Genomic DNA, 16,204 nt, shown 5'->3' with positions numbered 1-16,204 from the left:
ATAAAAGGATCATTAAAAAACAAACACAAAAACATTTCATCGATTAGGCCTCCGCAAATGGCTGCTTTGTTGGAAACATCAGCTTGTGTGGGGTCACAGGTGAGCGATGCCTGTACTGTACAGCCGTTATAACAGAGCTGATATTTATAAAGAAAAAAAAGAACTAAAGAGGAAGAAAAAACAGATCAATAACGAGTGTGCTTCAGATGGATAGTATCAGAGTGGCAGGACAGTCATAATGAGAGAGTGGCTGTAGAAAATAACACAGCAGGCAACAAACTCTGAAAAAAGTGTTCTAAAAGAAGAAATCGACAGAGTTTCCTCTGCCTTTAATAAATCTCACACTGTCCAGCTATGCAAGCACTCAATTTCATTATAAACAGCCCAAACAAAGTTTCAACTATTTGAAACTAATCTTTTTGCAAAATTCAGCCGTTTAATTCATATTTTATTTTGGTTGGTGCGATTACTTATACTAAGAGGTAAATCTCGTAAGTAGGAACGCCTTAATAAATAAACCAAAACGAAAAGTTTCACCTCTGTTACAAACTAGGTAGTGAATGTAACAGTAAGTAAAAATGTTTTAGGTTACTGAATTCAGGTTGGGTTAAAACAATCAACAATGTACAATTCCAGATACAGCTGTGAGAAAATGTAGTGAATACTTGGCATTCTAGGAATCTGGAGTTTTGTAGGAATGGCTCAGAAAATGTTATTTTGTTGCAAACACTTTCACCAGCCCCTTTATTAAGAACACCCATTCAACTGCTTGTTAATGCAAAAAATCATCAGCCAATTACATGGAAGCAACTCAATACATGGAAGCAACTCATTGCATTTATGCACATAGACTTGGCCCTATTCTTCTAAACTACTCTACGTTTGTACAGTAAGTTTGGATTCTTATCACACGATTTCTGCAATTTTCATGTACCAGTTTGGATGGTACTAACATCTTATTGGTGGTAGGGTCTGTTTTGTACATCTGGGATTTGCAGAGACTATGCTTAATGTTTCATTTTTTTCTCAATATTTTGACAATCTGCTGTAATTTTGGATGTTCATGAAGTCACTTGGAATTCACTTGTGCTTAAATAAGTTTCAGGCACTGAGGCAGAAAATTAGCTTCATTATTATACACCCTATATTGACCCTAAATATCAATATTATACACCCTCCAGCATAGTTTAACTTTTGAATAAGATTTTGGAGTAAATACAGCATTTTGTTTTCTACTAGCAACAGATTTTATATTCTTTGTATGTTGTTTGAGGAGTCTTCTTCTTGAATTAAGGATAGTAAAATGCCCAATCCTAGGAAATGTAGAAATGGAGTTTGATCCAGGAGTAACCTGCCTGACTCTGGACTATGGGGGCCAAAAACATCCTTTCATAATTCTTCCCAGGCTTGTGTGCTTCAAGAACTCTTCTCCAAAGTTTCTCTGAAATCTCTTTTGATCCACCCACATTGCACTTGAATACAATGCATTTGTGAAAAGCAGATCAACAAAGTTCTTCTTTCTATGGCAGAATAGGTCAATCCCAGACTGGAAAAGCAATCGCATTCTTTTCATAACTCAACTCAACAATTTTAGAGGTTTGCATATTATTTGTCAATTATTTTAAATTCTTACAATATGAATATGTTCCAAACAATGGTAACTGTCTTGCTGTCTAACGTCTACATGGTCAGGTTCTTTTGTGTGTGTGTGAAGAAAATTAAAAGAATCCAAAGATCTTTTTAACACAATAAAGTAACCAATATGCAATGAAAAGTTTCCATGGATGTTGAAGGTTCTTCATGGAACCATTTATGCCAATAAAGATTTTTAAGAGTGTTGGAAGCATATTATCCTCAGGTGACTCTTGAAATGATCTATAAGCAGCAACTCCATTAACACTCAGTCACACATCTCAAAAATAGTGCTCCTCAACAAAACACTCACACACACACACAAAACTTAACTAATACTCACAGTTGATCCAAACTAGGGATGTAACAATGAATCTGCATATCATTCAGCTCATCCACTGTTTTATGCAGATATTTTTATGTATAGTTTCACAAAACTTTTGCTTCAACATTTTGAAATTATACAATCTAATTTAAATTAAAAACTGCTTGTGTTGCATGTATGCAGCATCTTTGTCTGGACCATGATTAAAATGCAGTGGTTGCCTCTAATTTTAAATGGAAAGAGCACAGACAAAGCCTTATTTTGTTTATATGAAGATATTTATTTTATTTGTGTTACTTATTTATTTGATTTGGGGCTTGTTTTAAAATTTAAATTTAGTTTTGTTATTTACATTTACATTCTATTTAAATGTTGTCATTTAGCAGATGCTTTTATCCAAAGCGACTTACAAATGAGGACAATAGAAGCAAGTGTAAATGCTATATTAGTATATCATTATAGTTATATTTCAATTTCACAAAGGTACAGCATTTTGTCCAAGCAATAATAAAACGACACATTTAATTCATAAATTGTCTTAAATATCTTTTTGTTTAAAAAATGCAAAAATCATAAATCAAATTGTGAAATCAAAATTGTGGATCGAATTGTGAGTTGAGTGAATCCTTACATTTCTAATCCTAACATTATCAGAGTACACACAAATTTGGAATGAAATGTCTATTATATTAGATGGTATTTTTTATAGAGCAAGAACTGAATAAAATATTTTTATAAATAACACAACACTTAGCTAGAGGATACAATGCTCTAGTTAAGTACTGTACAGTAGGTAAGTGGCACACTATGGTTTTGAGAAGTCTATATACTATATTATACAAGCAACAATGCAATTTTTATTAGAAGTTAAATTCCCAAAGAACTGTTCAGCAAATGAAAGCATATGAAATCAAATGTTTATGTAATCAGAACCTGTATTTGAAATTTAAAGCATCTCTGAACTCATAATCTGGAGGCACTTGTGTAAATAAATAATTATTTGCACTATGAAAACTTAATCCTCTAAGTCTGACCTTGAGTGAAACTTTGATGATTTTTTTTGCATAAAGTGATATTAAGGACGTCAGGTAAGAAGCTTAACTCTGTTTGAAGGTCATCTGAAATCTCTTTAAAATAACATCTACCAGTCAATTTATGCGATTTTCTTATGCTAATATACAGTAAATAATATTTTAGCAAGTTTACCAGAAAGATTTGAAAGGTGTGGTGATCTCGAATCCTTTCCTCTCAAATTGCTTCACACACGCAGCAGTGAGGTCCACCTCAGTGATGGCCAGCCCAGAATTAAAGTCCTGTGAAGAACCAACATAAACATCAAAACACTCAGTTTTTCATATCCAAGAAAATTCCAACATCAGGAACTAAAACAAAGAAATGAACACAGTAGAGTAAATGAAGCAGATCAGCGACTGCTATGTGAACGGCCCAAAGCATTCACAGCCAGACATTATGTGTGCCTGTTTAGAACACTGTAGCTGCAGGGAATGAAGTGAACAAGGAAAACTAATTCTAACTATAAAAATGCAAGGACACTGTTGTGTGAGACGGGTCAAAGGGAGCACAGCACAGACACTGAGCTCACTGGAGGGTGAATACACACTGATCCATTGATCAGAGTCTGAATGAATGACAAAGTTTGTTTCACACAAGAATAAGCAGAAAACACAGTCTATAAAGAAAGTTAGCTGTGTAACAATTACTTCAAGGGCAATATGAAAACCTCTCAGAGGAACAAGGGATGATTCAAGGAGGAGAGAATAATGGAAAAAAAGGAGATGAAAACAGATAAAGGCAACCGTGCGTCAAGACACAACTGTACGAGCATGTTGTGAAAGTTTAGGTAGCTCTTTTTATTTTATTGTTGTTATTATTTTATTTTAAGTCAAATTAAATTCCTGGGCCACTTCAAAACAATATTTTAAAGAACGCTTTTCTTAAAGCTATTCTTCAGTTAATTATGTAATTTTTTCCCCTGGTTTACAGGGGACCTGTGTGCCTTTTAAGAAAACCAAGCCAAACAGCATTTGAACTCGACAGCTGTGTGAAAAAGATCAGTATGTGACATTTTGATAATGACTCCTTTTGTGTTTTGAGTGTCATGAGGGCCAGTTTTTGAGTAAAATCTAATGATCTGTGAAAGATGAACTCAATTGGACTGACCAAGTATTGTTGTGAATATGTGATGTCTATCACAGTGTTTTAGACACACTCGCTTTTACATGCAAGAATCTAGAAATGTATATTTATTTATACTGTATGTATAAATACACAAAGAACAAGAACTGTAATGACATCTATATTCGGTCCACACTAACGATAACAGTGATAACAGTACTGTACAAGCCATAGTGTTGTCGCCTGCCACTTTAAATGTTAAAGCTCATTAAAGTCGTGTGTATTCTTATTGACTGCTGTCTAGTTTTTATCCTTTATCAGCTGGAATAAAAGTCGTTCTGAAAGTGATTCCACTGCTATCATTATAGTTATGGTGTGAACTTTCCTATTCTTACAGAATTAGAACAACTGTTAATAATTTATAGTTATCATTAGTTATCATCCTTAGCCTTAAGAAGTGTTTTTTACTAAGAATTCAGAATATTTCTTCCTGAAAAATGTCTTGTGGATGGAAATAATGAACTTAATATACAGAGTATACTTCAGAGAGACTCAAAGGTGTATGTTCAAAAGACTAATATAACAAGTCAGGTGTGAACAGTAGATGTGAAAAGAGTTAAAAAAGACAGTGTGAAACCGATGCTTTTATGAACTCATAACAGCAGTGAGTTCATGACCAGAGCAAGACAACATACTTATTATACATGATAACTTTTTGTCTTTTCAAAAGAGGCAAAAAAGGCACTGTTACAAGCCTTGCACATTTCAACAAAGGCTGCTGCCTTCTCATTAAGCATTGTAAATCAAATAAAACAACAAAAGCAACATAAGTGATCATTTGGAATGTTCTAAATAAACAGAAACTCTCACACGAACCATACAGAAGGTTTTATTTTTTTTAAGAGTACATTTAAATTCAATTGAACCAGTTTTCTCAATACTTTTATGTAGACACAACATTTATTTTGTACGAGTACAGACAAAATTTTGTCTTTGTTTGTGCTGGATTGTTTCCTTTTTTCATTCTCCTAAGCTCATAGCAATAGAATTACCTTCTTTTACAAGCATACATAGAATTTGGCCAAAATAAGGTATCTAAAACTTTGCATGGATTAAGTGGTTTGCATGCTGTGTTATAGGAGTTACATTTGCATAGCAACCTGGATTTAAAAAAGAAAAGAAAAATTACTGACAGTTTGTTGGTCAATCAATTGTGTGCATGTGCTTTACTTTTTGTTTGTCCCGGTACATGCATTCTGAATGTTGCATAGCCCTGATTTAAAAACAGCACAACAAAATGGAAAAAAAGAACAGGGGTCTTGAGACGTTTTTTCTCAAGGTTGAACTAGTTTTAACTTGATATGGCATATTAAAACGGCAGCACATGCAGCCTATACTCCATTGCACTGAAACTATCAAATTAAATGCCACTAAGTGCATTTCTAATAAACATTTAATGAAAAACCAAATAATTGTCCTTTTAGACATTAGCCATCAGAGACCCTTTGAAGTGGCCGTGTGTTTGGTCTTTTTGTGCTCTTTGCTGTGGAGCAAATAGTTGAAGTAAGGAAATTAAAAATCGATGCAGCACTAAACTGTAGTGGCGTCACGTGACTTGGGCTTGCCTGTTAGGTTGACTTTCATTACCTTGGGGAAACATCATGGCCTGACCTCAGAGAGGAGAAGGGCAGCACACTTCATCCTATCCAAGATGGGAAGTGGGAAAAAAACCAGCGTCCTGGGCAGCTCGTTCATCTTGTTAAATTAAATACTCCACTTCACTGAACATGAACCAAGCTACCCACCACCGCACCTTTTTCCTCTCTCTCCATCTTTATGCTCCTTTGTGTTTTCTTCATCCCTCACCAGCCACTGCTGTCTTCACCTCCTTTTGTTATTCCTCTGTTCTTGTCTCTCTGCCCACTTCCTCTTTCCCTCATTCCATTTCTTTCCCCCATGCCCTCTTTTCCTCCATTGCCTCCCATTTCTCTCACCACTTGTCGGAGTGATTGCCACGGAGAGGATTTAATGCAAAAACAATACAATCAATTTCCATTTTCACTGCTCTCTTTCTCTTTCTCTCTCCCGCATGCTAAATCGCCTGACGAAAAACAATTTCCTTGCAGAATGAAGACAAAGATGCTTGCTTGTGCTAATAAGGAAAATAATGAAAGACAAACAGAGATGATAAAGTGTGTGTGAGCGTGTGTGCCGCCTATTCATACAGAATAACATTCTCAGCTTAATCTCGTTTAAAACTGAGACCAATTGGGCATAGATCACATACGCACGCATGGGAAATGTCAGGGCTTGTGTGTGCATTGTAATAACTATACTCTCAGCATATGGGCTCATTCTCATTGGAGGGACCACAAAACAGACGTCACATACTTTAAAACATGAAGTGTGAAAGTTTCAGTAATCAGTATCCAACTATATCCACATAAACAAAGAGTGCATAAGGAAAATGTAAGTAATTAAACACAGCAATAAAGTTTTAATATATATAAATAGAGTTTACACAGAGACAGACAAGAGATTGACTTACAGACAGACATACAGATTGGTGAAGTCTGTAGGTACTATAGACATGAACATATATTAAAGACAGACAGAGAGAGAGACCGACAGATGACATAGATACCTTAAAACTGCAAACGTGGATGCTTAAAGGTAGAGAGATAAACAGAAAGACTGATCGAAGCCTGAAGGTAGACAAACAGATAGACAGACACAGAGTGGTCAAAATGCCTTAGGGCTGTGAAGTTTGAAGGCAGACAGACGGACAGACGTATAAATGGATGGGTAGACAGACAGAATTATGTACAGAAACAAAAGGAGAATAAGACAGACAGACAGACGGCTTAGCACAGTGAAGTTTGATGGTGGACAGATAGACAGGTTGGGAGACCCTGGACACGGTTGCTGTGGTGTGGTACTTATTTTAAACTTATGCGGACAACAGCAGTATGAATCCAGATCAACATTTAACAATGTCAGAAAGACCCAATATTTAAAAAAGAAGCATATACTGTATAGATCTACCTGGTCTGTTTTACAGAGTCTGAAGCTGGTTCCCATGAGGCTGAGGTAGACTCTTCCTTTGAGGCCACGCAGCTCGACGTAGCCACTCTTGTTTGTGTTATTTTTGCGAGGCTGATGGGAAATGGAGGGCTGGGAGCTCACAGTAGACTGGAGAACCTCTAGCCAATCCTGACGTTCTCCTTAGAGGGAAGACAGAAGATGGAGGGAGGTAAGAAGAAGTAGTGTGTGTGTGTGTGTGTGTGTGTGTGAGGAACACTGCAGTCTGTTTGAAGTATGTTAGTGAATGTACAGGTATGCGTGCGCGTGTGTGGAGAGACGTCATGCCATGGGAATAAAAGGGAAGGGAAAAGTGTCTAATATTATTGTTATACTTTATAAACTTTCAAATCTGCAAACAAAGCAGGTATGCAAAAGCCCCTGTGCCTCATTGCATTGTGTCTGCCTGTGTGTTTGTGAATGTGTGTGTGAGATGGGGGAAGGAAGCCTGTGAGGGTTCTCTTGTGCTGTGTTTAAATAGGGCTACAGGGGCTTGCACAAATTCATTGCAAGCACACACACTAGCCAAGAAACATTAACAGCTGGATACTCTTATCCTCTGCAGGTCTACAGCACCTGCCACATCGAGAGAGAGAGAGAGAGAGAGAGAGAGAGAGAGAGAGAGAGAGAGGGAGAGACTGGGGGGGTGAGAGAGAGAGAGAGCAAGAACTCATTTCATTAAAGGTGAGTGTTTTTGCGTACAGTGTCTTTTGGACAACACTAAAATGTGCTTGTAGTCAGCAAAAGGAGTTTTCAGGTGCAATTTAAGTGTTGTATATTTTCAGATATATAGCAACATTTCACTCATTGAGTTTAGTTTGTGTGGCCATATCTACCAATGCAACTTATTCTATGTACTACCTCAATTTTGTTTTGTTTTAATACTTGGGTTGTCAATTGACAACATTTTTAATTGTGATTATTCATATTAATCCTTATTATTTGTTAATTAATTATTTTTTTTTAGGAAAGAACACAATATGTACAGTAAGTATGTTGGATTAAACAATTACACTTATACTGTATGTGCTCTGCATATGTATAAATTAAGACACCTAAGAGGAGGTAGATTTTTGGCACCGGTGCTCTTTACTCATCTCATTCGCACATCTCATTCTGTATTCCTCACACTGCACCAGGAAATACAAAGACTGAAATTAAAACCTGCAATAATAAGATAATATAACAACTTTGCCCACACTTTATGGACATGTGTAAAGCTGCTTTGCAAGACTGTACCTTCACTCGTAGGTGATAATTAAATAACACCATAAAAAAAAAGTATAAATAACTTAACTTTTGTTAAATATTCCATCTGGGTTTATGAATATTTATAAATATGATTAAATCCATTAAGAACATTTTTCTCTATTTTTTATTGATTAATATCAGTTCTCAAAGACAAAAGTTTAGCTGGTAAGCATGATCTCATTTTTATAAGCAATACAGTTTGGGATCAGTAAGAAATGAATACTTTTATTTAGCAAAAATGCATTAAATTGATCAAAAACTGCTTTTGAATGGTAGTGTCAAAATAACATTTAGTTTCAGGTGACTGATTCAAAACAAACTGACAGCAGAACTGAAAACCCAAGAGTCATCATGAGCAAAGATGGCAGATTAAATAGACTTCTTCAAAAGAGAAACAACATTAAACAATGTTCATGTACTTTGACAGCCCTAGTTATCACTGAAAGTGACCATGGCTTCAACACATCCTCATAGACAGTTACAAACTGCACTTTGCCATTACTAAATGCTACAAACCTCGTATACTGGTGGTTGCAAAAGATATTCTTCCCCTTTATCCATGAAAAAGTTGTTATTCCCGAAATATTACACTCTATTTGAAAGAAGAGGCCTGCACAGCTGAAGACTGCCCCAGAAAGACTACACAGCCATGAATGTTTGCTCACTCACACACTCTCTCATCTAAATGATCCCAGTGTGCTCGATCTCTAGCACTAATTCTCATTCTTATCTTTTGTGCTCATCCCATGACCACCCACTTCCAGCACTTTCATTCACTCACTCATTCTCTCTCTCCTCCTCGCTTGTGTTTATCTTAAGATTGATGACTCTTTCAGACTGCTATAAAGCTGTTTAAAGATGCATGAGCAGATTGGACCAGCGCTCTGCTCTCTCTCTCTGTATCAGATTTTTTATTTATTTTTTGGACGGTGGAAAGTACAGTTAAATGCATGCCTAAACTGACTTCCCTCAGAGTAATTTACTTACCATGGGTCAGAGGTCATTACACAAGAGCTGGGGATAAAGTAGGTACTGAGGAGGCCATTATTTGCTGATTTTCTGGGACACTATGGCACACAGCAGTGCTATTAGCCTCAGATTTACTACAGTAATTGCAATGGGGAAAGTACAGGCTGTGTCAATAACATGGTTATTGGTGAACTCCTCAACCTTGCATTGTTCATTTTACTGCAAGATGTCTGAAAAGTCTTAATGGCAATGAGAAAGTCAAGTTGCTCCATTTACTAATAATGACAATATATATGACATACTTAGGTCTGCAGACATACAGTGGCCACAGAAAGATTCACGGCACACAAAACTACAAATATATTCACCAAAAAATAGCACAGAATCATGCTAAAATGCTATTATTAATGAACTAGCTGTATTATTAAAGTAAATCTCTCAATAAATCACGACTAGAACTAACCTTCAGAGCCACTAAATGCTGAAACAGTTTTACATTGATCTTGAATTGCAGCTAAAATATCAAAATACTCCTTGAACACCACGAGTCTCTCCATTAAAAACATAATCAGCCTTTTCACAGTCTTTAAACCAGGCTATCATTGCAGCTTAGTAATGAATATTAAGAAAAATATCCCACTAAATACACAGGCAATGGTGTGGCAACTATATACACCAACAGTGTGTTAACTGTACATTTTAAATCCATAGCTGTCATCATCATCATCATCATTGTCTCGGGTGTTTCAGGTCTATGTCATAATATTGTGATCTTCTTGAGCCTGGCTGGCTTCGCCTCTCTCTTTTACTCTCTCTGATTCAGTGTGGAAGATCTACTCAGAAAACCTTATCTTATAGCAGAGATTGTAAAGCGATAAAAATATGAGTCAAAAGATGAAAAAAGATCAAGAGTGAGAGTGGGAGAGTGAATTGGTTTGAAAGAGATTAGCAGAGAGGGATCGAAACGTGAGACAGACAAAAAAGCATAGAGGCTCACCTTCTTTCTCTGCCCGAAACACAAAGGTTCTTGCAGACGTGACCACCTCAAACTTATTCTCACCAAGAGTACGAACATGTTTTACTGTCGAAATGGGTATCAGGCCCTTCGAGTACATCTCCTGCAAAGAATGAGGGAGACAGAAAAATTATTCATAGCACAAAGCACATACGGACAGATTACAAACTAGCAGTCGCAACTCTGGACAGACTTGACAGAATTTATGTCTCTCGTGATCTCAAAAACGTCCTTCTTTCTAAGGACTTAGTAAAAAATAAATAAAACACAAAATGAAACCAAATAAAAAGCTAATTTAACTAAACAACACTTAAACAAAACAAAACACCCATTTTCGATGCATTGGTTCAAACTATAGGCCAACAAATACCACAAAAAGCAAATCCCCCCCAAAAAAAGCTAACAAAACAAAATGAAACAAAAAGCGAACAAAAGAAAAAATAGTATATCGTGTACTTGATTGATAGTGTACAAACATATTGCAACATCACTCTCATACACGGTTTCCAACAGAGACCTCAATCCAGTTATAATGCATCTGCTATATATATAACAAAAAAAAGAGGGATTGAGTCAAGCACACACTCACACACTCAAGCAGGCCTGATTGCTAATACCAGTCCCCAGCTAACAGGCTCGGCACTCCAGTATTTATAGTCTGATGTTTTGTAGGGAGAGATGAGGGAAACAGAGCTAGTTGTTTAGAGAAAGCAGTGTTTGGTCTCTCTGTGTGCTTCAAACCAACATAAGCCTCCAAAGCAGCAGTAGAGCTCTGTGAGACCTCCTTTAGTCTACAGAACTCATACACAGCACTCCAGCCGCTCTGAAACAGCAGACTGTGATGGATAGAAAAGGGCAAACACTGTGGAGAACTGAAAATGAAGAGAGAGGAGGAAAGGGAGACAGGAGATCTGTTCCGCAGGTAACATTTTAGGCAACATAGGTGACAAGTCTGTTCTAAAAGATAGACATTTTAATTAAGCAATCCTGTTTTGGTTGAATATTAAGGTAGCATGGCATACATTGCTTTGCAAAGAAGGCAATTCCATTATGCACTGAAGCATGATCACTTTTAGGGCCAGATTTACTAAACAATAGAGTGTTTATTTGTATAATCCATAAATTGCACCTGTGTAGGTCATTCCAAAACACTCGGTTATGAGGTTTCACTTCAGTTAGAATACCTTAGAAAAGAGCTGCCTATGTTGACCGTAAGAAGTGATGTAGTTCACTGGGTTTAGGAATAAGGCTAGAGTGAGCGACAAAGACAGGGGAGAAAGGCAAGGGAAAAAAAAGAAAGATTAATTTGTCCATTTCAGTTGGCTGTTAATTATTATGATGACCTTGCACTATTTCTAGAACTTGTCCATACAGAAATAGAAGAGAAGATTTAGTGAGGGACCCCCTCCTCGGCTGCCGCAAATGGAAGAGGTAATTCCAAAGATAGACAGTAAGAGAGTCGATGAGGGATAGAAAGCGAGAAAGTAGAGAGAATGAGAAAGAGAGGGATATGATGGCTTGGGGATTGCTTGATAGAGAGAGAATGAGTGAAGAACCAAGGGATCAAGGAAGAGAAGCTCACAAAGCGGAGAGTGTGTAAGATTGCGAGGAAAAAAGAGAGAGAAAGAGGGGTCAGAGAGAGCACCATCTCCTCAAATTAAGGCAGCGTGTTAACAACGATGGCTGCAGCTAACCCTAATTATGGTAGGGGGCAGCCAACACCTCTCTCCGGGATTTCATTCCTCGCTCACTCTCTCCAATTCTGCATCCTTCCCACTGCCGAACTCGCCGGCATATTAATGAGACTTCCTCTGTCTAAAATCTGGACAGCGGCAGATGAGAAGAAAGAGGGATAAAAGTGAAGAGGTGTGCATGTTTATAGGAAGCTAAGTGGCAATAATGAGGAGCTCTGTAAGCTGGCGTTAATTATTCATTATAATTACAATTTTCAGGGTCGGACTGATGAAGGGGGCTTAAGAGTACATGTGCAAACGCAAGCGCATCCATTAAGAGTTTAGAGATGGTTTAAGCACTTTGGTGTGTGCTTATACAAACCCACATATAACAGAGACATACGATGCACAAAAAGTTTATAGCAGGATTTATTTGTCTGGCTTGCACAAATCGGTGACGACGTGTCACACTCACAGCAGTTGTTCTATATATGCACTTTGATGTTCATGAACACATACATCCGAATGTGCGATAGAGTTGACTGATGAAGTCTGCATTCGTTCAGAGAGAACCAGAGAGTGCCTATAATGCCATCAGCTTTTGTTTTTACCAGCACTGGTTTAGTTCTGCAGTGGAGCCATGGGGACACCAGCTGGCAGAGGGCAGCTAATGCACTTGAGTGTGGAAAATGACTTGTAAATGAATGGTGTACATGATGCATTTGCATTTTTTGCAATATCCTACACTAGCTAAAAGCAGACAGTGGAATGTAGTATTCTAGAAGATTCTACGCTACCGTCAAAAGTCTGAAATAATAAAGATTTTTTTTCTGTCCTTGAAAGAAGTCTTGAAAGCTCTTTTCTATTTTAATACATTTAAAAATGCAACTGTATTACTATTATCTAATGTATTACTGTGATGTAATACTCCAGCCAATTCTCCAGTCTTCAGTGTCACATGATCTTTGAGATATCTTTCTATTATGCTGATTTGATACTCAGTTATTATCAATTAATGTTGGTGGTCAATTATTAATACTGTTTGTCAGTACTGTTTCTATTTTCTGCTGCATAATATTTTTGTAAAAACTTTCATGTGGGATTATTTGATAAATAGAAACCTGAAAAGAAATGGGTAAAAATATTTTAGATCATTAAAAAAGGCTTTGTTGTCATTTTAGATCAATTTACTTTAGCCTTGAAAAAAATAATATCGTCATCTTGTGACACTGAAGATTAGTGCAATGCCTGCTGAAATTCAGTTACATTTTAAAATATATGAAAGTAGAAAACAGTTTTTAAACTGTACTGTAATATTTCACAGTTTTACTGTTTTACTGTATTTTGATCAAATAAATGCAGCCTTGGTGAGGATAAGTCTCAATTTGACAGGGAGTGTATATGTTGCAGAACATGGGAAGCTCACTTTTGCCCTAAGTTAGATGGACTACAACCATCAAAACCTAGGGGTTGGTGGTGAGAAAGCTTTCCACTGGCGCTCCCAGGAGACTTTTGAGCTTTTCTGGATTTTCCACACAGTTGTACTTCAGATACAAGGTAACTGATCCCAATCCAAACATCGCCACACACCCTGCCTACTGACAGGTAATACTCTAAACCTCTCTCACTCACACATACAAACTAAAACTCATGAAAGTGTTACGTGGATCCCTAGACATCACAGACCTGGTCGCAAGGTTGATGAAACCTCAGGTAAGTTTGGGGAGACCATGCCTCTCTGTCCCTGGGGGTCCTACAGAGATCCAGTGGGAGTGCCTTGCTTGCCTCTCTCCCACGCTTAAGGAGGTCTCTGATTGATGACATCATTATTGTGATGTCGAAGAAGCGAGCAGCGAATGAGATTAACCATTTCAATCAGAAAAGTGACTAAGGAGAGAATGTGCCCGCTGAGGACAATAAGTTGGAGTTGACTTTCTTTGAAACTTTCCTTAGTATTCTTGATAAGCTATGCTTGTTAAGGCAAATTATGTTGCTTGCTTTATTTTTAATATATAGAAGGAACCAGTAAACAACCACCAAGCAAACAAACTTAAGAGCAATAAAAACTGCTAAGAGGACCAACTATTTAATGTCCGGGCAACTGCACAAATCACCACAGCAGAGCTTCATTGTGGCTCCCACTCACACAAAACATTTAGTTATGGATGCAAAAGTCACCATTAACTCCTAATGCATAATGTCATCACAGAGAAGCCTGTCTTAATTTAGAAGACCCATGGAACCCAGGGAGCTTGTGCTTACTATGCACTTATTGCTAAATGCTACCGCTAAATCAGCCTTTTAAATGTGATGGAGTGGATACTGAAAATGGAAAATATGTTTCCATAATTCCTTAAAATAAGTGACATTATACTAGGAAGTTTTGACAAACTTGTTTCTCTTGGCAAGATATAGAGTTAAGGCCATATATATTTGGACACAGGCAAAATTTTTATTATTTAAGCTTCTGAACGAAACATATAAAAGTACAGTTATATAATGAATACAGGCTTAAAGTGCACCCTCTGAATCAAAATTGAAGTAAAGGTTAAAGGATTACAGCTCTTTAATATGTAGCACCCTATTTTAAAACAAAAAAAAACAAGTAATTGGACAGTTGACTCAAAAGCTCATGGAGAGGTGTGGGCTTTTACTTTGTTATTTCTACATCAACTAAGCAGATAAAAGTTCTAGAGTTGATTCTAATCGTGCCATTTGCATTTGGAAGCTGTTGCTGTGAATCCACATCATGCGGTCAAAGGATCTCTCCATGCAGGTGAAGCAGACACCTGTTAGACTTCAAAAACAGAACAAATCCATCAGAGAGATAGCAGGGACATTCAGAGTGACCAAATCAACAGTGTGGTACATTCTGAGAAAAAGGAATGCACTGGTGAGCTCAGCAACATAAAAAGGCCTGGACATCCATGAAGGACAACAGTGGTGGATGTTTGGAGAATCATCTTTGTGGTAAAGAAAAAGCCTTTCACAACATTCAGGCAAGAGAAGAACACTCTCCAGGAGGTAGGTGTGTCATTGTCAAAGTTACAATCAAGAGAAGACCTTACAAGAACAATTACAGAGGGTTCACCACAGGTGCAAACAAGGCCTGATTAGACTTTGACAAAAACATTTTATTTTATTTTATTTTTTAAAAGGCAGAAGGGGCAGGCTCGGGTCGAACTCAGGTCTCAACTCTAATAGGGTATAGGCAAGGCAAGGCAAGGCAAGTTTATTTATATAGCACATTTCGTACATAATGGTAATTCAAAGTGCTTTACATAAAAGAAAGTAAAATAATAATGAAGAAAAATAATAACAAGAATAAACACAAGCAATTTTAAAACTTTTAAAATTATTTAAAAAATTTAATTATTTAAAATGAATTTAAAACAGTTAGAAAATGATTTTACGTAAAAACAAAACGGTGAAAATATAGTGAAATCATTTCAGACATTGCACAGTGCTCATTCAATAAATGCACAGCTAAACAGATGAGTTTTAAGTCTAGATTTAAATGTGACTAGTGTTTTAGCACATCTGATCTCTTCTGGAAGCTGATTCCAACTGCGAGCACCATAGTAACTAAAGGCGGACTCCCCTTGTTTTGTGTGAACCCTTGGTACTTCTAACTGACTCGATCCTAGTGATCTGAGTGGTCTGAAAGATTTATATTCAGTGAGCATATCTGTAATATATTTTGGTCCTAGGTCATTAAATGACTTATATACGAGTAAAAGTACTTTAACCCTCTGGAGTCTAGGGGTATTTTTGGGACCTGGAGAAGTTATGCCCTGACATTTGTGCTTTTTTCAGTTTCTTATACACATCTAAATGGCTAAAATCTAATCTCACTGTAATAAGCACAAACTTGGCTATAATAATATGTGAGCAGCATGTATGTACATGATTGTGTTTTTGAGAAAAAAAAATGTATGCGTGGTTAGTGAAAAACTAAAAATGTTAAAACACTTGAATAAGGCCATAAAACACACACAGAACATTGGTTCCCGGGACTTTTGAGAACTGGAGCTTGTAGCTTAGAATTTTTCTTTCTAAATTATGTGAAAATCATCTTGTTTACTCACTCATATATAGATTTACATTTTCTAAGACACTTTT

The 16,204-nt window shown here is 36.9% G+C and overlaps 1 protein-coding gene across 3 annotated transcripts in view; it reads right to left on the bottom strand.

The window, feature by feature from the left end:
• Window positions 1-16,204, bottom strand: part of LOC127961794 (arf-GAP with Rho-GAP domain, ANK repeat and PH domain-containing protein 2) — a 78,966-nt gene that overhangs the window by 44,318 nt on the left and 18,444 nt on the right. For all 3 annotated transcript variants that reach the window (XM_052561050.1, XM_052561051.1, XM_052561052.1), the window contains exons 8-10: window positions 10,392-10,512; window positions 7,139-7,317; window positions 3,164-3,270 (exon numbers count right to left, since the gene is read on the bottom strand). In XM_052561050.1, the coding sequence (XP_052417010.1) occupies window positions 3,164-3,270; window positions 7,139-7,317; window positions 10,392-10,512 (407 nt within the window). The remainder of the gene's footprint in view (window positions 1-3,163; window positions 3,271-7,138; window positions 7,318-10,391; window positions 10,513-16,204) is intronic.

This window comes from Carassius gibelio, chromosome B7, assembly GCF_023724105.1.
Source record: "Carassius gibelio isolate Cgi1373 ecotype wild population from Czech Republic chromosome B7, carGib1.2-hapl.c, whole genome shotgun sequence".
In the NCBI taxonomy this organism is placed as follows: Eukaryota; Metazoa; Chordata; class Actinopteri; order Cypriniformes; family Cyprinidae; genus Carassius; species Carassius gibelio.
This window is presented reverse-complemented; position numbering and strand designations above follow the sequence as displayed.